The following is a 21,772-nucleotide window of genomic DNA, read 5'->3' as shown; positions in this document are numbered from 1 at the left end:
CCTTGTACCCTCTTTATGTTTCCAGTGTAGGTAATCATGTTGTTGCCATAACCGAGCTGCCGAAGGTTTCATTGTGGCATAGCCGGTTGGGACACATGTCCGTTAAAGGAATGCAAGAACTGTCACGTTTGGGTTATCTGCCGTCTCTTTCATTTTCAGATTTGCCTACTTGTGATCATTGCATTTTTGGAAAGCATTCTCTGACTCCTCATAAGAGGAGAACTCCCCAGAATAGAGCACCGCTTGATCTAGTGCACACTGATTTGTGTGAGATGCCACAGCTATCACTAGGGGGTGCAAAGTATTTCATTACTTTTATTGATAATGCCACACGCAAAGTGTGGGTCTATTTCTTGAAGCATAAGAGCGATGCCTTAGATGCTTTGAAGAAGTTTGTCGCTCAGGTTGAGAATCGGACAGGATGTAGGCTGAAATGCCTCAGATCCGATAATGGGGGTGAGTATGTGTCACATGCTTTTGTACAGTTATGCGAAGCTAAGGGCATTAAACAGGAACTCACAGCCCCTCATAATCCACCTCAAAATGGTGTGAGTGAGCGGATGAATCGAACTATTCAGGAGAAAGTTCGATGTATGTTGTCTTATGCTGCATTGCCCCATGGCTTTTGGGCAGAAGCCGTGCAAACAGCAGTTCACCTAATTAACAGGTCGCCGAACAAGGCTTTGGAGCTGAAAGTGCCAGAGGAGGTGTGGTCTGGCAAGCCACCTTCATACAAGCACTTACGTGTGTTTGGCTGCGAGTGCTTTGCTCATGTACGCAAAGAACTGCGCACCAAACTGGAGCCAAAGTCTTTCAAATGCATCTTCATGTGTTACGGTGACGAAGGTGACATGGGGTACAGGTTATGGGATCCTGTCAAACGGAAGATTATACGCAGCAATGACGTCATCTTTAAAGAGGATAGTGTACACAAAGAACCCGTGCAACCTGTGGAATACAGGAGGGTTGTTTATGATGATGTCGGACAGCAAAGAATGCCCATTAATATGCAGCAGCAAGCTGCTGTAAATAACCCTGTTCAAGAGGGTATATAGGCTGAAAATCAGCCAGACAATTTTGCCAATGATGCACCACTGGATATGCCAGCAAATGGCGTTGTAGGACAGCCAAATATGGTGGTACAGCCACCCATCATGCATGACGAACAGGCTAGACAGCAGCCTAATACGGAGCATTTTGTTAGGAGGAGCAACCGTGTACAACGGCCTCCTCACAAGTTTGTTCCAGAAGCCAATAATGTGGCTGATTTTATCATGCTGACAGATTGTGGTGAGCCTTCCAGCTTCAGGGAAGCTATGGGAAGAACAGAGAAAAGGAAGTGGGAGAAAGCCATGCAATTAGAAATGGACTCCCTACTTCAAAATGATACATGGGACTTGGTGCAGCTACCTGCAGGCAGAAAGGTTTTGCCATGCAAGTGGGTTTACAAAGTCAAAGTGGATTCAAATGCTTTACCGAGGTATAAGGCCAGATTGGTTGCCAAGGGATTTAAGCAGGAGAAGGGCATTGACTTTGATGAGATCTTTTCCCCTGTAGTCAAGATGACTACTTTGAGAGCAGTGTTAGCTCTTGTTGCTCATGAGGACATGGATTTATGTCAGATGGATGTGAAGACTGCTTTTCTTCACGGAGATCTCCATGATGAGATCTACATGAGTCAGCCAACGGGATATGCTGTTAAAGGAACAGAGAAGCTTGTGTGTAAGCTCAAGAGGAGCTTGTATGGACTCAAGCAGGCACCAAGGGAATGGTACAAGAAGTTTGATGCCTTCATGCAGTCCCAAGGGTATCATAGGTGTGAGACCGATCACTGCTTGTACACCAAACGGGCAAAGGATGGCAGTTTGATGCTACTCATTCTATATGTGGATGACATGCTGATTGCCAGCAAATCTCAGCAGGAGATTAGTGCTTTGAAGAAGCAACTGCATAAGTCTTTTGACATGAAAGACTTGGGTGATGCAAACCATATACTTGGTATGCGGATTATTCGTGACAGGTCCAAGGGACTTTTGTTCCTGTCACAGAAGGAGTACATTGGCAAAGTACTGCAGAGGTTTAAAATGGAGGGGGGGAAGTCTATTAGTACCCCGTTGCCTCCACATTTAAAACTCAGCAGTGAGGACAGCCCCAGATCAGATGATGATAAGGCTGAGATGGCCAAGGTTCCGTATGCATCTGCAGTTGGTTCTTTGATGTATGCCATGGTTGCCACTCGTCCGGATATTGCTTTTGCGGTGGGAGTCATCAGCAGGTATATGGCAAATCCAGGCAAGCGGCACTGGGAAGCAGTGAAAGGTGTCTTAAGGTATCTCAAGGGTACCAAACACTTGTGCATATGCTATGGTAGGCAAGATGCATTGGTGCATGGTTTTACAGATTCAGACTATGCAGGAAATGCAGATAACCGGAAGTCTACTACCGGTTATGTTTTCACATTTGCAGGAGGTGCTATATGGGTGTCTCGTTTGCAGAAATGCATTGCACTGTTAACCACAGAAGCTGAATATATTGCAGCCACTGAGGCTTGCAAGGAAGCAATATGGCTTACTCGGCTAGTGGGAGATTTGGGCATTACAGGAGATATACCAGTTTTGCATTGTGATAGTGAGAGTGCTATCATGTTGGCAAAGAATCCGGTCTTTCATCAGTAGACCAAGCACATAGATGTGAAATATCATTTTATCAGGGAGGTACTGGAGGACAAGCAGCTTGAGCTTGTGAAGGTGCACACTGATGATAATCCTGCAGATTTGCTCACTAAGAACTTGCCTACAAAGCAGTTTGCACATTGTCGCCGCATCATGGGATTAGGATGAGACCATTCTTATCTTATGGTCTTGTATACAGTAACTGTATATTGCTGTAATTTTTATTCTTTTCTCCCCTTTAGGCACATTGGCCTTTAGGTGGGAGGTTGTTGGGGTAAAGGCACATTGCCACCCTTTAAATGTTACGACCGCTATGACTGTCCTAAGACAGTCATAGGGTGAATACTTAATCCTAATAAAACCTTTGAGTTTGTGGTGTGGCTCAATGCATTTCTTTACACACCCACACTCCCTAGTGTCTACTGTCTCCTACTGTTCCACTCCCCTCTTTCCCTCACATGTCGGTGCGGTATGGCGGCCGTAAGTCCAGAACCGGTGGCCCAGACGGACCCCCCCCCTCCTTCAGCCTACCGCATAACACTGACAGAGCATCAGGTCTCCTTGGTGAAGCAGGCCGCCACTGACTTTTCCCAGACTTCCGTTTATGGAAGAGTCATTGGCTACGCCTCTTCACGAGCACACATCAGGGACTGGCTGCAGTCCACCCTATACCTTGAGGACAGCCACATTAAGGAGGTCGCACTCATGGGACGTGGTATCTTCTGGCTCAAGCTCTCCTCAGCACAGGTTGCGAGCGATATGGTCAGACGGTCCCCTACCTCTGTGGGTGGGAAGATCATCCTTATGGTCCCATGGTATAGGTGTTTCAGTGTAGCGGACTTCGATGCCCGCTTCCGTATCCCCCGCCATCCAGTTACCCTCATCTTCCCATGCCTCGCAACAGAGCTTCGCCCAATCATCAAGGACTTGGGGGCGCACTTTGGCTGGCTCATGCAGGACACCTTCGTTGATGCGGCGGCAGCCCAAAGGGTGCCACGCATCAAAGTGGCAGTCCTAAATCCGCAGAGTATCCCCTCGGAGTTCGAGATTGAGACGGACACAGGTGTGGTGACGCAGCGCATTATGGTCACTGGTCGCCCAAATCAATGTCTGAGATGCCACGGCTTCGGGCACCAGGCGCGCTCTTGCCCTCGATTCACGAGGACAGAACCTCAGTTGGCCCCCAGCCAGGCAACTCAGGAACCCCCCCGCCAGGCATCGACACCCCCTCCCAGAAGGGGAAGGCTGGACTGAGGTCAAAAGGAAACGGAAAGGAAACAAAACAGTAACCAAAAAGCCCCCCCCTCTCCAGCAAGAGACCCCTGTGGTCACCAATCAGCAGCAGCCCGGTAAGGGGAAGGAGAAAGGGAAGGAGAAGGTCAGCCAGCCTCCTCCTCATCCTTCACCCCACCCCCCTCCCCCCCCCCTCCTCCTCGGTTCCCCTACCTCCCCCCCCTCCAGGACCCCCCGCCCCCCCCCCGGCACCTTTGGTTTCAGCCCTCCCCTCTCCTTCGAGCATGATCCTGCGGGAAGCCCCCCCTCCGCCTGCGGCCCCCAAGCCAGGACAGACCTCCTCGGCGCCTATCCCCCCTAGCCCGGTGGAGGGGAGAGGCCCTTCCCCACAAACGACCAACACCACTCCAGCTCTTTCGACAGCCAGCACCCCTCTTTCTGGTTCTGACTCCTCATCTTCGTCCCCCCACCCAAGGGCAGCTCCTAGAGCTCTACCTTTGGAGTTTTACCAAGTAAGACCTTGGGATTACTTGGATGCCGCTGGTATTGGCTCCTTCCCTGCATGCCTAGACATCAGCATTTTCTTCCTCCGAAAGGGGGCGGAGGGTAAGGTGTCTGTGCTTGCCCCCCATGATGGTCCTAGCTATTCCTTTACTATCACTAGTGACGGGAATGAGCAATGGTGGACGAATGAAAATGTTTGGGAAACGATTCGTGATCAGTCCCAAGAGCAGGTACAGGACTGGGATCGGCCTCTACGGAAGGTTTTAGAGGATGGGTCCGATGATCCGGCCTCTCCTTCGAAACCTTCACAGAAGCGCCTTCGTCTGCACACTCTCCTCTTCATGAGTATACGCATTATCTCTTGGAACGTCAACGGGTTCCACTCATCACGAACCCGCGGCCCCAGGAAGATGGTGCTCAGACAGGAGCTCCAGCCAGCTTTGGTGGGAAGGGTAGATGTGCTCCTATTGCAGGAACACAAGCTTTCGGCTTCTCAGACCAGTAAGTGTGGGAAGGTCCTCACACGGCGCTCCCACACCTACTGGGAACCTTTGATTGGCGAGCAGGGGAGGAGCGGGGGTGTCTGTACCTCCATCAACGCTTCTCTAGTTCAGCATGTGTATGGTTTTGGCACCTTGATCCTAGGACGAGCACTTTGGGTGGGCTTGAATATTGAGGGATCCCGCATCGGCATCCTGAATATCTATGCCCCGATCAACCTTAGACGGAGAGCCGCTTTCTGGAGCTCTTTGACAGACTTATTGCCAGAGATGGATTCTTGGATTGTAGGAGGGGATTTCAATAACCTTGAGGCTTTAGAGGATCAGCAGGGACGGAGCCCAGAGTTCCTCGGTATAGCTCAGGCGGAGCAGGCAGAATGGGACTCCTTGTTCGCTGTGGGAGGTCGGGACAGTTGGAGGGAGCCTTCCTTTTGCAAATGGACAAGGACCTTGGACTTCTCTTGGGGTTACAGGAGGGAGGGAGGCAGACTTTTGGAGCCGTTGGACCGTTTCTATGGCGATAGGCAGAGGTGGAGAGTCAGGGGTGGTTCTAGAGACGACCCTCTCTGACCATGCCCCAGTCATCCTAGTCCTGGACTCAGCCTCTCATTCCTTACCTCCCCGCTTGTGCCGGATCCCAAACTCCATCTACTCCAGAGTAGTGGACCTGTGGGAGCAGGATTGGGACCCCATGGGGGATATGGCAGCTCAGGTACCTCAGGTTCTTGCCGAGTCTAGTCTCATATGTCAGCAGGAGGCCACTCTGGTCAGGCAGCAGTGGCGGGCGAAGAAGAGGGGTCTCACACGAGACCTTGCCTCGATACACCGGATGCAGCAGTCTTCTCCAGGCTCTGAGGAGCTCAGACGACAGGAGGTTAGAGCCCGAGCCATGTTAGAGGAGATCACCCAGTGACGCTCAGAGTTCTCGTTCCACGCTTCCAAGTCCTTTTGGGCTAGGAAAGGTGACAGGATGTGCAGAGAGTTCTTCAGGACTCATGGCCAGAGGTCAGCAGGAGAACTGCTCCGATCTCTTAGAGCGCAGGATGGTAGTGTTAGGACAGATCCAGACGAGGTTCGAGACTTGGCGACAGATTTCTATAGATCTCTGTTTCAGCAGGAGCCCCCGGACCCTTGTGCCCACCGGTGCAGGGAGGAGGTGTGGAGGTATACGCCGTCGCTCGTGCAGCCTAGCATGAGTGAGACCCTTCTCGCCCCATTCACCGTGGCAGAGATGCAAGATGCTATGAGCGATATTGATGGGCAGAAATGCCCAGGTGAGGATGGGCTCTCTAGAGCTTTCTTCACCACCTTTTGGAAGCAGATCCACCAGCCCTTGCTCGCAGCCTTCCAGCATATCTTCTCCAGCGGACAGATGCAAGAGAGCCTTGCGACAGGCTTGATTTGCCTCATCCCCAAAGGGAGGGACCGTCAGGAGATCAGACAGTGGCGCCCTATCACCCTCCTCCCGACTGTCAATAAAATCCTCGCCAAGATGATCAATGGCCGCATCCGACCCCTGCTACATGACTTGATCCACGATACCCAGACTGGTTTTGTCCAGGATCGCAGCATTTTGGACAACATCTTCACGTTCTCAGAGGCGACGGAGTGGGCCCAGCATAGTGGCCAGCACCTTGCCATACTCCTTCTTGACTTTGAGAAGGCGTATGACAGGGTAGACTGGTCCTTCTTGGAGGGCACACTTTCTCGGTTCGGTTTCCCGGATGAGTGGATTCGAGGTATTGCTAGCCTCTACAGATCGACCTCCAACCGGGTTATCATCAGTGGCAGGATGGGGGAGAGATTCTCCCTCGAGCGCTCGGTACGTCAGGGCTGCCCGCTTGCGTCCTACCTCTTCCTTATTTTTGCGGAGGCCATGACTCACTTCCTACGAGCCCGTTCCACTGGTCTTCAAGGGATGTGCCTCCCTATCCGGGACGATGCAGAACTTCTGGACTCCGAGTATGCAAAAGACACGGCCCTGTATGTGCAAGATGATATCAAGTCACTGGAGCGAGTGAGACTGTCTATAGAGGTTTTCTGCCTAGCCGCTGGGGGAAAATCAACTGGCATAAGTTAGTTGGTTTTCTTACGGATCCGGGAACCAGCTCACAGTGGGGTATTTTCCTGGGGTTTCGCTGGATCCCTAGAGGACAGACGACACATTACCTAGGATTCCAGGTAGGGCTGGATATCACGCCGGCTCAGCAGTTCCTACCGGTCCTAGCTTCCATATGACGGAAGCTAGCCTTCTGGAGCACGGCTCGACTATCTCTGGCAGGCATGGCCCTTGTGATCAATCAGGTCCTTCTAGCCACCGCTTGGTATGTGGCATCCTCCTGGTGCTTCTTGAGATTGTGCGTACCCAGCTGAGGAGACTGGTGCGGAACTTTCTGTGGTCTGGCTCAGACAGTTCCGGCACCACCAGAGCCCGGGTTGCCTGGCAGACACAGTCATTCTCCCCCAGACAGAGGGCGGTCTTGGCATCATAGATCTAGAACTTCAGAGTCAGGCAGTACTTGGCAAGTTAGTTATCCGCGGTCTGACCCCAGGAGGGCAGACGTGGAAGCTCTTGCTTCAGTAGGGTCTCAGCGCGTGTATCCCCCAAAGAGGGGGTGATTGGCAGCCTTCTATCCAGTGGATTTTCACTTCAGCCCCGCTCCCCCTTTCTCCGCGGCCTCATCTCGATCTGGAGGAAGTTGCGGCACAGCCTCTCCCAGGTTCCCCCCAGCTGCCGAGAGGAGATAGACAGACAGCCCTTGATCTGGAGCAGCCGGGTGATAGATGATACAGGTCGCCAGCTTGGAGAGAGATCCCATATCCCATGGGCGCTCTGGGCGCATGGGCCTGCGCGCTCGCTTCGGGTTTGGAGGGACGTCTATAGCTAGTTGGGCCCCGGCGAGCTGGCAGCAACAGTAGGTACGGCACGTGGGATCTAGGCTCGGCGAGCGGAGATCGATGCTGCCATTCCTGCAGGTTGGAGGATTCCCATGATCACCAGACAGCTCTTCCCAGGAGATGAGAGGTGGCTAGGGCAGTTCACACCCCACGGCATTCCTTTGGTGGTTGCAAGCCTTTTCTCAGACTCCTCGATTCATTTCTTCTCTGTCGCCGATGGTAGCCATCTCCAAAGCAGAGAGGCCGTGATCGACCCCTAGCTTCCCTGGCAGCGCCTTCGCATCATAGGGCTGCAAGGGAAAGCGTGGCATATAGACCGCCTGATTGTTCAGGACCAGGACTGGAGACTCTGGATTTGGGAGGGCCGCTCCTTGACAAAGGTGGAGTGGGACCCAGGGGAGTGGCACTGGCCACCACTGGAGACCTCAACAAAGAACCCTACCCCCTTCTTCTCATACAGCGCGCGTACTGGTAGACGTGCTTTTGGGGCTCTCCAACGCAGGCTACCTACCCAGGCACATAGTTGGTATGCCCAAGGGATATCTCTGGTCTTTCTTCGTACCTTCTAGAAGACTCTTTAGGCAAGTTGTAGCCGAGGAAGATCTCTTACTTTCTTTGGATGGTGGTCCACAAGGGGCTACCAGTTGGGAGATGGCTGAGGCATATGGGGCAGGAGGGGCTCTGCCAGATGTCTTTTCAGGAGGAGTCCCTGAAGCACTGCCTTTGGAGCTGTTTGCATGCTCAGACAGTGTGGAAGGGAGTCATGGGGATCTTAGCGAGGGCTGCACCAGAGCTAGGACCGATCACTTCAGGAACTGTTTGCTCGTGCAGCACCGAGATGGAACATCACTTGGCTTATGAGTTCTCTCGGCAAGATCCAGTTTTCTTCATCACGCAGGCCACCAGGGCATACATGGAAAGCTTCCCCTGGCATCTGACAGAGACAGATGCAGGAGCGACGACTCGGCACCCAGTTTGGGAGATCATAGGGAGTATTGTAGGCTGGCATATCTGGACTTCCAGATGCGCGCAGACCTTAGGAGATCAGGCTTCTTCTGCTACATAGACCCTAGCGGACATCTGGAACACGATCATTCACACGCTCAAGGGTCAGTGGGATCAGATTCAGGGGGAGTCTCGGACAAGGAAGGAGAAGAGACAGCGCTTCCTTCACGACTAGGACCATCAAGAGCTGTTCTTCCAACACTCTGCTCAGAGTCTTCAGTGGCATTACTCCCCCCCACCGTGGCTGTTTGTCCACACTCAGATGATTATGCCCTGAGAGGCTTGTAATTATTTTGTTACCACTGGCTGTATCCGTTTTGTGATTACAGCCCGCTGGCCTTTAGGCCTTCTTGTACTCTCGTTTTCAAGCAATATAACTAGCACTACTTTTTGCGCCCAAAAAAAAAAACAAAAGTCAACATTCTTTGACCGAAATTAATTCTAATAAAGCTTATACTTCATTTCTTGAGAAAAGTACCAAATGGTGACACCTATAGAAAAGCTTCTTTCGACGTTGTCCCCACCATGAACCTTTTTTGGTTGTTTTATTAGAAGAGCTCCCTACCAAGATCCAATTCTATCGCGACCACTTCCTAAGAGTATCGGAGGAGGGTTTTATCATCAGACCCCAGCACCTCGAGGACAGAGGAGTCTTACATGCATTGAAAAATCGCAATCCGGCAAATGCATGTTTCGTCCCATGAGCTGAGGATTGAGGCTGTGAGAGCCGCAGGTATGCCCAGAGAGCAACGGTTCTGTATGTTATGGACACTAGGGGCGGTTGAGACAGAGGAGCATTTTCTTTGTGTTTGCCCAGCCTATCTGAGATGCGGGGACCATACCATTGCCTCAACCTGGAGGGGAGAAGCTTTGGTCCACTCTCGTGACTGATCCACTTCCATGATCAAGTCTACATTGGGCTCTATCTGATGGAGATGCACCGACATAAGGAGACACTACTACGATAGATTGGAGAGCAGCAGGAGGCAACCAGGCCATAGGGTACAGACGCTGATCGAGCACAGCAACGCGTCACAGACTTCTACGCATTGGAGTCAGCTCCATGGCACACGGAATAGAGGAGGCGGAGTTAGCTGATATGAGGGCAGCCTAGATTAGCAGAGGGAGCCGAAACAATGCCGTCGAGAGAGGGACACAGACCACTCACGACACGCAAAGCTATCGAGGTCTGTCTTGTCACAGCTTTCCTTAGTGGAGACCCCCAGAGACGAGGGGTCACTATGGACATAGCTCAACGGGGAGCGCAATCTCCTCGATCTCTAGACCAAGATATTTTCAAAGCTCACCAGAGAACCACCACGGTGCTAGGCTTCAGCTTCTGAGTCCCAGCTCCCAGTTTGCTTTGACTGACCTCATTAGATCAATATAGATTAGTATTCAGCAAGGGCCTTAGAGCGCCCATTGATGCTTGTATGAGTTTCTCTTTAGTGTACTTTCTCCCATAGGCCTGCGAGGCCTCTCGTGGACATTAATACCTCTCTCTCTCTCTCTCTCTCTCTCTCTCTCTCTTGCGTAGCCCTCACTGCAGCTGTGTGTCAGTTCCACACTAGCTAAACTTTTTAGCAGAGTGCTTGAGGCAAAAATCAGCGATTGGGCTGAAGAGGCCAAGAAGAGGGCCATTGGCCAAGCAAGCTTCCGTAAAGAACATAGAACTGCAAATCACCTGGTCACATTAAGAGTACTCATGTATGAGAGCAGGCTCAAAGGAGAAACTCTTCTGTGTTGCTTTGTAGATTTCAAGAAGGCATTTGATACAGTCCCGAGAGGTGGCCTATGGAAAAGAATGCAAGACCTCGGAGTCCCTTTGGCACTAAGGGTAGGCATCTCTCGCATATACAAGAAGGTATCATGCAGACTCAGGCAAGAACATGGACTGTCAACTGCCTTCCAAAGTAATATGGGGGTGAAACAAGGTTGCCCTCTTTCACCCACACTCTTTGGAATATGCATTGACAAGATAGAAAAACTGATTAATGAATTTGCAGAAGAAGAAGGGATACAAGAGCCCAAGCTTGGGCTATGGACAATACTATTGCTCCTATATGCAGATGACGTGGTTATTTTCGCTAATGACCCTGACTCCATGTATCAACTATTACAGGTACTACAGGTCTTTTGCACGAAAAGTGGGCTGCAAGTTAACAATGCCAAAACCAAAATGATGGCAGTATGCACCACCTAACCTGAACATCCCCCGGTTATCAGCTTTGAGGGGCAGCCCATTGAATATGTCGATACCTTTGGGAATTGACATACCAACCGATCACATATGGTGGCAATGTGCACAAAGAAGGCTGGATACAGGTTGGGGGAAGTACTATCAATTTGAAAACGACTGTAGGCACACTGACACCTAGAACTGGAAGATTCGGAATATGTTATTTGATGCATATGTGGTTCAAACAGTGTTATATGGAGTAGAAGTATGGGGGGGCAGCATCTCTCTCTCCACATGGAATGAGATTGAAAAAATACAAAAAGCTTTCCTACGAAGACATCTAGGAGTCAAGGCAACTACCCCTTATTCAGTCCTCTTATTGGAAATGGGTAGGCGGCCAATTGAATTCCATGCACTGATCAGAGTGATGCAGTACCTAGTGGAAGTACAACAAATGCCAAAAGAAAGATTGCCACATAGAGCATGGACTGCTAGTATGAAACTTCAGAAGAATCGTAAAAGCAAGATCATCTGCACAGGATGGGGGACAGATATAAGGAAATGGTTCAGCAGATGTAAAGTGGAATCATACCTGTCTATGCCCCCTGAAAGGGTCAAGATGCAAGAATTCCAGTTGTCCCTACTATGCACTCTACAAACCCAATGGTTGACAGCAGAAAAGAGGACCAAGCTAGAATACTATCAAGATCAAATAAATCCTTTATGCTGGTCATCTTTCATGACACCAAATGCCCCTGCTTAGCCATACATCAGTACTCCCATACCTCTTCTCTATCACAGGAATATTGCTAGATTCCGCACACGGTCACAAACCTTGGCAATAGAGACAAGAGCTTGGCTAAATCTGCCGCGACATGTCAGAATTTGCAGATTCTGTGATTCGCAAACAGTAGAAACAGAGGCACATATAGCCCTACACTGCCCCCGATATGCACACATCAGAGACGACTATCAACAAATACTCGCAGACACCACTCAGATCTCGCCAGTTCTCTCCACTACCTCTCTGGCAGTGTTGGGATCTTTTGTCACTCCACTTTTTTTGTACCATCAAGAACTTGAAAATTCTTGACCCCTCCACAGCAGAGGAGATTTTTGTACTAAGGATTAGGTCCCATGGGTCATTTTTGGCCCCCCGAGGACAATAATAAAATTCTACTTCTCTCTCTCTCTCTCCCAGTGCACCTGCGTAGCCCTCTCACTGCAGCTGTGTAGCCCTCTCCGCTTGTAGCCAGTTCGTAGCTAGGCCGTCATCACTGGTAGTCAGCCCGTCAACTTCTCCGTTCGTAAGATATGGCTCAAATGGAATGGCCTAACCTATCTTTGAAATCTCCCTCTGCTGCAACCCAAATACCACCAACTTTTATGAGGAAACCTCTTTATTCCTCAGTCGCCAGGACATCCTCTCCCTACGCAAAGACATACTATCGAGGTGGTTTTGGCAGACCTATCCTTGGACAGTACGATCAGATTTATTTTCTACAACAACACGTGAGAGATCTACAGCAACCAGTAGACGCTCTCACAGCTCGAGTACAAGCTCACGAAGGATCTGGTAAACAGGACGTGGCTGATAAGGCAATGCGGACATACAAGGCTTCCCCTCCTAGCCCTCAACTACTTTCTACAGTGAAGGATCTTGTACAAGCCGAGGTACAAAACATTAAAAAAGAAGTGATTGCAGAGGTAGACACAAAGACAAGCAAGACTCATATCCAAGCAGAAATCAAGGAACACAAAGCCAAACGAGAGAATGCATTGAAGATCAGGATTGGGGGGCTTCCGAAAGGTTGGTTCAAGGTTGGGGACTCATACAATGAGACTTTAGCAAACATCAAAGCAGCTACTCCTAACATTGAATGAGCAGGAGATGATGACGAGGATTCAATGACTAATATTCATAATTCCAATGGACATGTTGTACTCACAGTTAGTTCAAGGGATATGCGACTAAACCTTCTACGCCAATCATACAAGCTGAAAGGTACTAAGATTTGGGTAGCCGAAGAACTCACACGAGCCCAACTAGCCCAAAAAGCAACGGAACTAGCCAAGGTCAAGGCTGCTAGGAAGGAAGGAAAATGGGCACTATCTCATGAGGGTATAGCCCTCATCAAGGAGTGTAAATCAAAATCAAAAGTCTTAAACTGATGTATGGCCGATAATATCGCTTTTATTTCAGTCTACAATTTAGGTAATCTAAATAACTTGGAGTTGCTCTTTGCACTCCTTGAGAGCTGCCTTGTGCCCGGACAAACAGCGAAAGAATGAGAGCATAGACATCCTCGCACAAACAGACAGTAGCAGAGTTTCAGAACCCTAGGGTTGATCCATCCAAGAGGGGATTGGACTCGCGTGGACTGCAAAAGGCCTGGCAAGAGAGCCACAAAGAACTAAGGATGCCATGCACGTCGACACCATCCTCCCCCCCCGCCCAACACACACACACATATTCTCAACTGACCAAGGAGGCTCCCCCGAGGACAAGTGCAGAGGCACCTACCTTGTTCCCCCTATTACTATCAACCGTCCCACCCCCCTCCTCCCACCTCCCCCCCTCTGCCCCCATTCACAGACGTCTGGCTGCTCTCTTCTTCTCGCACAGCCCCCCTCCCCTGCCCCTGCCAGTGATCACCATCACCACAGGATTGCCTAAGCCATCTGCTCACTCTGGCCAAGGCCCAACTTCCTCGTCTCAGTTCCAACTCACCCCTTCACCAAGCAAAAGCCAGGGCTCCCACAAGGCCGACATAGGAGCATCCCTTCCCGATAGAGTTATGGCAGTTGGGTCCCTAGAACTATCTCAATGTCCAAGGAAATTCAAATTTTGCAATATTTGGGGAAAAAATCCAAATGGGCTCAGCATCTGTTTTCCATGCCTGTAACACATGTAAAATGTCCCAATTGCACACATACACATATGTTGCTCCAGAAAGTGCATGTATTTGGTAATAGTATACTCCATGAATCATAAATTTCAATCATTTGCCTCTTTTTTTGACCCCAGACTAGGTAACCCAAAAGTTAACGGCTGGTTTTCAACCAAACGTTTCCAAATGTTTGGTTTTTAAGCAAACCTGTTTCATTGCAAACTATGTGCCCAAGAAGCTCTAAGTGTAAGCAATCTATTTATGCATGCATCTAGATTGGTTTGCACTCGGCTTGTCCTAAAAATGAGGTTGCATGCAGCTTTTCCAAAATGTTGGTTGTGCAGGTACCCTTTGTCAAAAGGCAAAATGCAGTTTGGGCCCATAATGACCTTTTCTAGATTCGGAACCTGCCTTTAGCTCATCATCAGGTGGACGATCTCCCACAGGGGGACCAAACTGCAGGCTCGGGGGTGGTACTTGTATCTAGAACCTATGCTGGGTGGTGCACCGCTAGCTCCCTACATCACATGTTATCAAGGGCACCTCATCTAGGGTATCCACATTGCCCTTTTCGCTCATGTAGGTCAGGACTCTACATGTCAGGCTGTAAAGTAGCACAGCTGAATCCTACTCACAATGATACTCCAAGTACCATAGGGACTTCCCATCACATATGATCAAAAGTGCTATTACAAATCCTTTACATGTATTAGATGGACCTTTTCCCTGGGAAGTAAAAAACAAACAAACAAAACCCAACAGTGCAGTTATTGACTACATGAGATCACACATATGAGTCAAAAACCATCAATTCCCACTGACATCGTGAATGCCTGATGCCATCGTATAAATATATGCTCACACACATGCTTACATATCCATGCATCCACACACATACATTTTACACAAAGGTCCTTGTACCAACTTTTGTTCTGGAGCACCAGAGGTGGAGGGCATACTCAGTCAAGAAGAAGCATCTTCTCTTCATCTCTATCCAGACAAAGACTTCAATGTAACAAAGCTTAGAAAAGGTAACTGATCGGGCAAAGTACTAATAACTGGATTGAAGACTAGGTTTAGATATTTATTCGATACAAGAGTGAAGATGGAGAAATTGTCAACAGCTCAAGTGTGATTTAAAATGCATTTATGATGGATTCAATGTATGTGTAATTCACTGAGTACTTGTCGTTGGGATAAAAGGTTAAAAACAAATTTGTCATATCTGGTTTTTTAAATCCCACCTAGGCTGATAGCACCTTGTGACCATTAAACTTAAAAGAAAGCACAGACTTGCTGTATCCTGCTACCAAAATCACAAAAAGTGAGATTTAGAACACCTTCAAAATACAATCAACAATTCCGACCCTCCATAATTCAGTCTATGTGCTGAGTCCACTGATAATAGCATACAAATGGTGCATTCAAAACTGACACATGTCTATTTGCATCACAGAAACAGTGACATACCTGCACAAAGCATCTGCAGAATCCATTTGTGGGACCACAATAGACAACAAACTATCTTGATAGTTGAAATGTGGGATAGCCTCTAAGAGTCCACACACACAGCGAAGTGCCGGTTTGAAATGAACACTGGATTTGACTGAGCTGGCAAGAACCTGAATATATTTCTGTACAACAGACAATATCAAGGCAATATGAAAATTCAGACACACATGAGCTCAAGAAAACAATATAACAATCCATTCTACAAGAAAATACACAAACTTTGGTTTAATAAATAGAACATTTATGGAAGCCACAATCTATCTCTTGTTCCTTTTCCTGACAAATCGAATCTTTGCAACGCTTTATTACCCCATGCGTTTAATATTCTTAGACTCCATAGAGAGCATAAAGTGCTCACTTTCAGAAACATAACAGGCGAATTGAACATTGGCATGGGACTTCTGCCCTGACAAAACAGTACTATAAAAGAGAATTACATCACTGTCCAACACATATCCATACGAGGCTCAATCTTGCACAGCACTATGGAAAACATGCTCACCAATGTAGCCTGTTCAATTCAAGGTATAATGGCTAGAGCCTCAAACCAACTTGCTTTCCAAAGTCTAATACTTCCCTGAGCAGCCAAAGTGACGATGTAAGTAGTAACTAGGAAACGGAGGTCCAACAATGTCGGAGGGTGAAATAATATTTCTAAAGATAGATATGAAGAGGGTAGGACACTCAAGAACATATAACCAGGCATACGACTGTAGTCTATGACAGAATGGCCAATACTACTAATGCCTCTCATAAAGAGGTGGTGACCTACAGCCTGGCTATAGCAAAGGCCTTCATTGTGGAAGGGCTCCTTGAGGTATTAAGACGCTTGGCTCAAAAAGTTGTCTGCATTTGGTAACTGCAATGCTCTGATATCTGATCATTTTCAGTTTAAGACGTCCTGTTACATCATAATGGTCTCAAGAATCTCCCATGCACGTTGTGAAGTTCTATATAAACAGCTGTGAGGAATGGATCTCTTGATTGACATAAAGATCAGAGATAGGACCTGAGTATCATGTGAGTCCCACCTAGTCTGACTTTGTGTAGGAGCTGGAGGTCCTGTAGCCTGGGTCGCCTCTGGCTGGTGTGGCAGGTTAATTACCTACAAGATGAGACACATGCCCACTAACATATCCCTATAAATTCGTTGCAACCAAAAGATGACTCAAAAATTTGTTGGTTGCAGTCTGCATTAGAAATCTGCCCCAAAAATTGTAGCTAAACCAGCCTACAGGTCTGCTAATTTAGCTTAATCTTCTAGCTAGACTAGCACTAGGGATAGCTGGTTGGAATGCATAGACAAAAAAGCAATTCAAAATGTAAATCATTAAGTAGGTTAGGGGCACTCTTCCCTCATTGAGGTTTTTCCCCCTGACCACAGTCCAATCCCTAACTACGGTTAGTGGATAGGATAGGGTTTTGTCACTTAGACAAAACCCCTCACTCTCATTTTTGTGCTTGCTCATTCTATTCAGTTATTCAGTACACTTACCTTTGCTCTCCATCTTGCTCATTGCTCAGTACACTTCCAATTGGTATCAGAGCAATTCCTTTCTGCCCACCCGTACAAGATTTGCCACTGTCCATACATCGGCACGGATTCTGTACCTGCGTGTCAAGTCCGTACAGCCGTACAGCTCAGTCGCCATTCCGTACCTACAGCTCCCGCAAGCACTCCGTACAGCGCCGCCATTCGCACAGCGTATGGATTCCGTACCTGACAACGCCCGTACTGCACATGCGAACTGTGGAGCTCCCCTACCTGCGTACCGTACCTGTTAGAGTGCCATACAGCACCGTACCACAGTGCGAGTTCCGTACTGCATTCCGTACATCTTGTCGCCGTGCACCTGCTGCATCAATGCCGCCATTCCATACTCTGTCCGTACAATCAACTGCATTTAACCATGCAGCTTACGTTAGCTGTCTGTACAGCCGTACTGTATGGACTGTTGCAAGTCTTCAGAGCAGGGTGTCTTCTTATTCACTGTATGGAGTGGGGGACATCATACTCACATCCACAGATGGCACAGATTTCAGAATTACATATATTCTTTATGTGCCTGGTATAAAGAAGAATTTGCTTTCAGTGTCCTCTCTCAATAGAGCAGGATTTCAGGTCATATTTGATGATGCTAAGTGTGCAGTCCAAGACAAAGAGAAGGACTATGCTTTGATGTTGTCTAACACTTTGTGTCATGGTCTTTTTCAGCTTGACATTTATAAGAAAATATCTGATCTTGCACTTTCAGTGAGCACTCCCACTGTTGCGATGCAGTAGGCGGAGTTATGGCATGCCAGATATGGACACATGAGCTATGGCAGCTTGATGACACTTTAGAGGCATGCTATGGTTGATGCATTGCCTCCCTTGGTGTCACCTCCTCCTCATGCATGTGAGGGCTGCATCCTTGGCAAGATGCATAGATTTCCTAGTAAGAAGGATGGAGCAGTAAGAGCTACTCGAAAATTACATCTCATACACAGTGATGTCTGACTACGGTCCCATGATGACACCTGCTTTTGGTGGTTATCTCTATTATGTTACATTCATAGATGACTTCACCAATTATACTTGGGTCTATGGTCTTAAGGCAAAAGCAGAAGTGTTTATGCATGTCAAACACTTTATGGCTATGCTTGAGAATGAGACAAGACTCAAGGTGGAGACACTTCGCATAGATAGAGGGAGGGAGTATATGTCTCATGAGTTTGAGGCATTTTTTGAAGGAGAAAGGCATCACGCATCAGCTTACAATGAGGCTTACACCTCAGCAAAATGGCAAAGCTGAGCGCAAGAATCGCGCTCTTATGGAGATGGCTGGATGCATGCTCACTAGTAAGAAGTTGCCTCACAAGTTTTGGCTCAAAAGCCTCATGTGTGCAAATTATGTTTTGAATCAAGCTCCCACAAAGGCTTTGAAGACAATCACTCCCTATGAGGCATGGCAAGGGAGAAAGCCTTCAATGGATCACTTCAAAGTTTTTGGTTGTGTTACATATGCCCACGTGCTTGTGGAGTTTCGACATAAGTTGTCAAATAAGGGACGTGAGTAGAGATGTTATATTTTCAGATAATTAGCACATACAAATGCTGAATTTACTATTCCAACTTCTTCAAATGATGTTTTTAAGGGGATGCTTACTATAGCATTTGGTTCCCCACCTGAGGCTCATGCTGAAAATCAGAATTTACAGTAACTTCCTCCTGATCCACATGCTGATTTTGTACCTCCACGGCACTTTTCCCTCATTCAGGTTTTTCCCCTAACCACAGTCCAATCCCTAACTACGGTTAGTAAATAGGATAGGATTTTGTCACTTAGACAAAACCCCTCACTCTCATTTTTGTGCTTGCTCATTCTATTCAGTTATTCAGTACACTTACTTTTGCTCTCACTCTTGCTCATTGCTCCCCTTTGTCTCACAATTATGATGCATCATGAGAGCACATATACCTAGAAGAATCTAGGAACATTCCCAAACTCATCCTCTAAAAACACAACATAGTGCAGTTTCAATCTCACGATAGTCACTCATAAGATTGAAAACCATAAACTCCATCACGCATAGCAGGGACTAGCTACTATGATATCCCCACTGACGTCATCAACGCCCAACAATGGGTAGACCATAGTATAAAAGTATGCATCATGAGAGCACATGTCTCCGAATGTGAATGAAGATCAGGTCACAAGAGGTACTTTGACAATGGAGCTTAAAGATACCTCACCTCCAAGGATTTGTTCAGGTCTTTCAAGATTGCTCCAACTGGCGAACAAATCCCTTGTGCTAATAATTTTGCCTATATCTAGATGAATCCAGGAACATGCCCATACTCATCCTCTAAAAACACAGCATAGTGCAGTTTCAATCTCATGATAGTCATTCATGAGGTTGAAAACCATAAACTCCATCACACATAGTAGGGACTAGCTACTATGACATCCCCAGTAACGTCATCAGCGCCCAACAGTGGGTGTAGACCATAGTATAAACATATGCTCTCACACATACAAATTCACACACCCACATAAACTTGAGCATCCATTTAAACCAAGTCTTCGAGCTGAGTTTTTGTCGGCACTCCGAAGGTGAAGGGTAGACTCAGCCATGACGAAGGCTAGCACTAAAGGAGATGGCTAATCAAAAAGTAGTCCAAAATCTCTTCATTCAAGCTACAACTGCTTGTGAAGACTAAACAATTTCATTTTAGTCTCTCCGAGACGAGCATAATTTTGCCTATCTAGTTAACAGCGTGTGTGAAATAACTCTTATTGCTGCTGATGGTGCAGATTTTTACATTTCAGATGTGTTATTTGTGCCACGTATAAAGAAAAATTTGTTGTCAGTTTCCTATTTTGCAAAGCAAAGTTATGGTGGTGACTTTGAGGACGACAGATGCACAGTGAGGGATGGAGAGAAGGTAGTCACAGTGACGTATAGAGCAAAGGTAGCCACTTTTTGAACACTGTGTCAGGGCTTGTTGCTGGGATTGAGGATGAGAGAATAACACCACAACGTCGTTTTATATTGAGAATGCAAGAGTTGTAAATACTTGAGAATAACCAAAATGAGAATGATGTCCTCTACATTGGAGACCACTCTAATACTAATTCTAGGGGGAGAAACCTCCAACTTGGTGGACAATTTTGCCCCAAGAGTGTGTTCTCACCACACTACTCATAATCTAACAAATTTCCTTGTGATGACCATATGAACATGTAAAAGTAAATGGATCGATCACCAAAAGGAAATAAGCCTGAAGCTTTACGAAAAGCTTCCAACTTTTCTCTTGATATTGCCTTGGTGAACAAATCAACAACATTCTCTGTGTAGAGCAATAGGTCAATGCAATCTCCCCCACATGAAGCCTAGTGATCTCAATGTGCTTGGTATGAGCATGACAAGCTCGATGTGACATAGCCATAGCACTCTGTCTATCCGTGAAAATGGTAGGGGTTGTCTGCTGACACTCATGAAGATCTCCAAGTAGCCTCCTTAGCCCTCCCAAACCTACCATAATATTAAAAGCTTCCAACCTCATAGGTATAGTAGGTTGTCTCTTACTCAACCAAGTGCTTAAATTCCCAATAAGAGAACAATTCCCATTGTGGACTGCCGGATATCATAATACCTACACAATTCTGAATCACTCAAAGCATCAACTGCAAGCTTACCCCTTGAATAAGAGCATCCAAGTTTCTATGTGCCTATAATAACAAAAGATACGCTTACCTATTTGCCAAATCTTAGTACCAAGACTATGCATAAACTTCCTAGCTTAGGAACAACAAACTAAATATCTGGTCTAGTGTTGCACAAATAGAAAAGATATTTGATTGCCTAGCTGTACATTCACATATCATAGGACTCTCTTGCATCATAAATATGCAACGTCATCAGGGTTCCATTGGAGTAGAAATGGAGTTGCAATTTTGAAACCAAGGTTTTGGAAAAGCCTCTATATGCACTCGGACTAAAACAACAATATTCCTTCATCTGACTGCACAAACTATATGCCTAAGTAAAAGTGAAAAAGGACCAAATTTCACATCTCAAAAAGGTGTGAGTGTTAACATGGTGTGGATCGGATAGCAAGGGGTGGACATACTAAAGAAAAGATAGATGAAAGAACTCGGTGATATGCAAGGCAAAGGCAAGGGATCCCATGAGGTAGGGTCTCGCTCATTGTCGAAGCCCCGCAAGGTGAGAACCCGGCTGAAAGAATCATGTGATTGTACACTGAGAAGAGTCTGCTAGAGTGCCTCACCCTTGTCTCTATGATCGGAGTAAACATTATCAGTGCCTGATTGCCTCATGAATGAATGCGGCCAAACACCTCTGGTCTGGAAAAGCAAGGAAGTGGGAGAGCAACCCGAAGCTATCTCTTTTTTTGCCGAAAAAACAGTTCTAATTATATTACTTCGAGAACAAGATACAAGAGGTCAGCTTATAGCTGACGGGCTGCGTTCACAAACCGGACGCAACCCAAAAGGTAGCATAATAAATCATACTCTCACGGAGGAATATGCTGAGTGTGAATGAACAGCCATCGGGGTGGTGAGTAGTGCCACCGAAGGCCCTGCGTAGTCTGCTCGAAGAAGAGGCTCTGTGAATCCCAAGCCTGGAGGAAGCGTCTCCGCTTCTCCTGCCCAGCCCGGGAGTCTCCCTGAATCTGGTCCCACTGGCCTCTGAGGGTATGAATAATCTCACTCCAAATCTCCGCCATGATCTGGGCAGTCGATAAGGAGGTGCCACCGAGGATCTGCGCGCAGCGCGAGGTCCAGATGTGCCATCCTGTAATGCTGCTGATAATCTCCCAGACTGGCTGCCTCTCCCGAACTCCTGTAACAGCCTCTGCTAGGTGCTGTG

General features: G+C 47.6%; 1 protein-coding gene across 1 annotated transcript in view; it reads right to left on the bottom strand.

The window, feature by feature from the left end:
* Nucleotides 1-21,772, bottom strand: part of LOC147885336 (binding protein) — a 92,461-nt gene that overhangs the window by 19,853 nt on the left and 50,836 nt on the right. Inside the window, exon 7 of the mRNA XM_087396522.1 lies at nucleotides 15,353-15,516. Within this exon, the coding sequence (XP_087252648.1) occupies nucleotides 15,353-15,516 (164 nt within the window). The remainder of the gene's footprint in view (nucleotides 1-15,352; nucleotides 15,517-21,772) is intronic.

The sequence above is a fragment of the Dipteris shenzhenensis genome, chromosome 25, assembly GCF_047967505.1.
Source record: "Dipteris shenzhenensis isolate YYH24624 ecotype China chromosome 25, Dip_SZ_1.0, whole genome shotgun sequence".
NCBI classification, from domain to species: Eukaryota; Viridiplantae; Streptophyta; class Polypodiopsida; order Gleicheniales; family Dipteridaceae; genus Dipteris; species Dipteris shenzhenensis.
The sequence above is the reverse complement of the archived record's forward strand: the minus strand, read 5'-3'. Positions and strand labels throughout refer to the sequence as shown.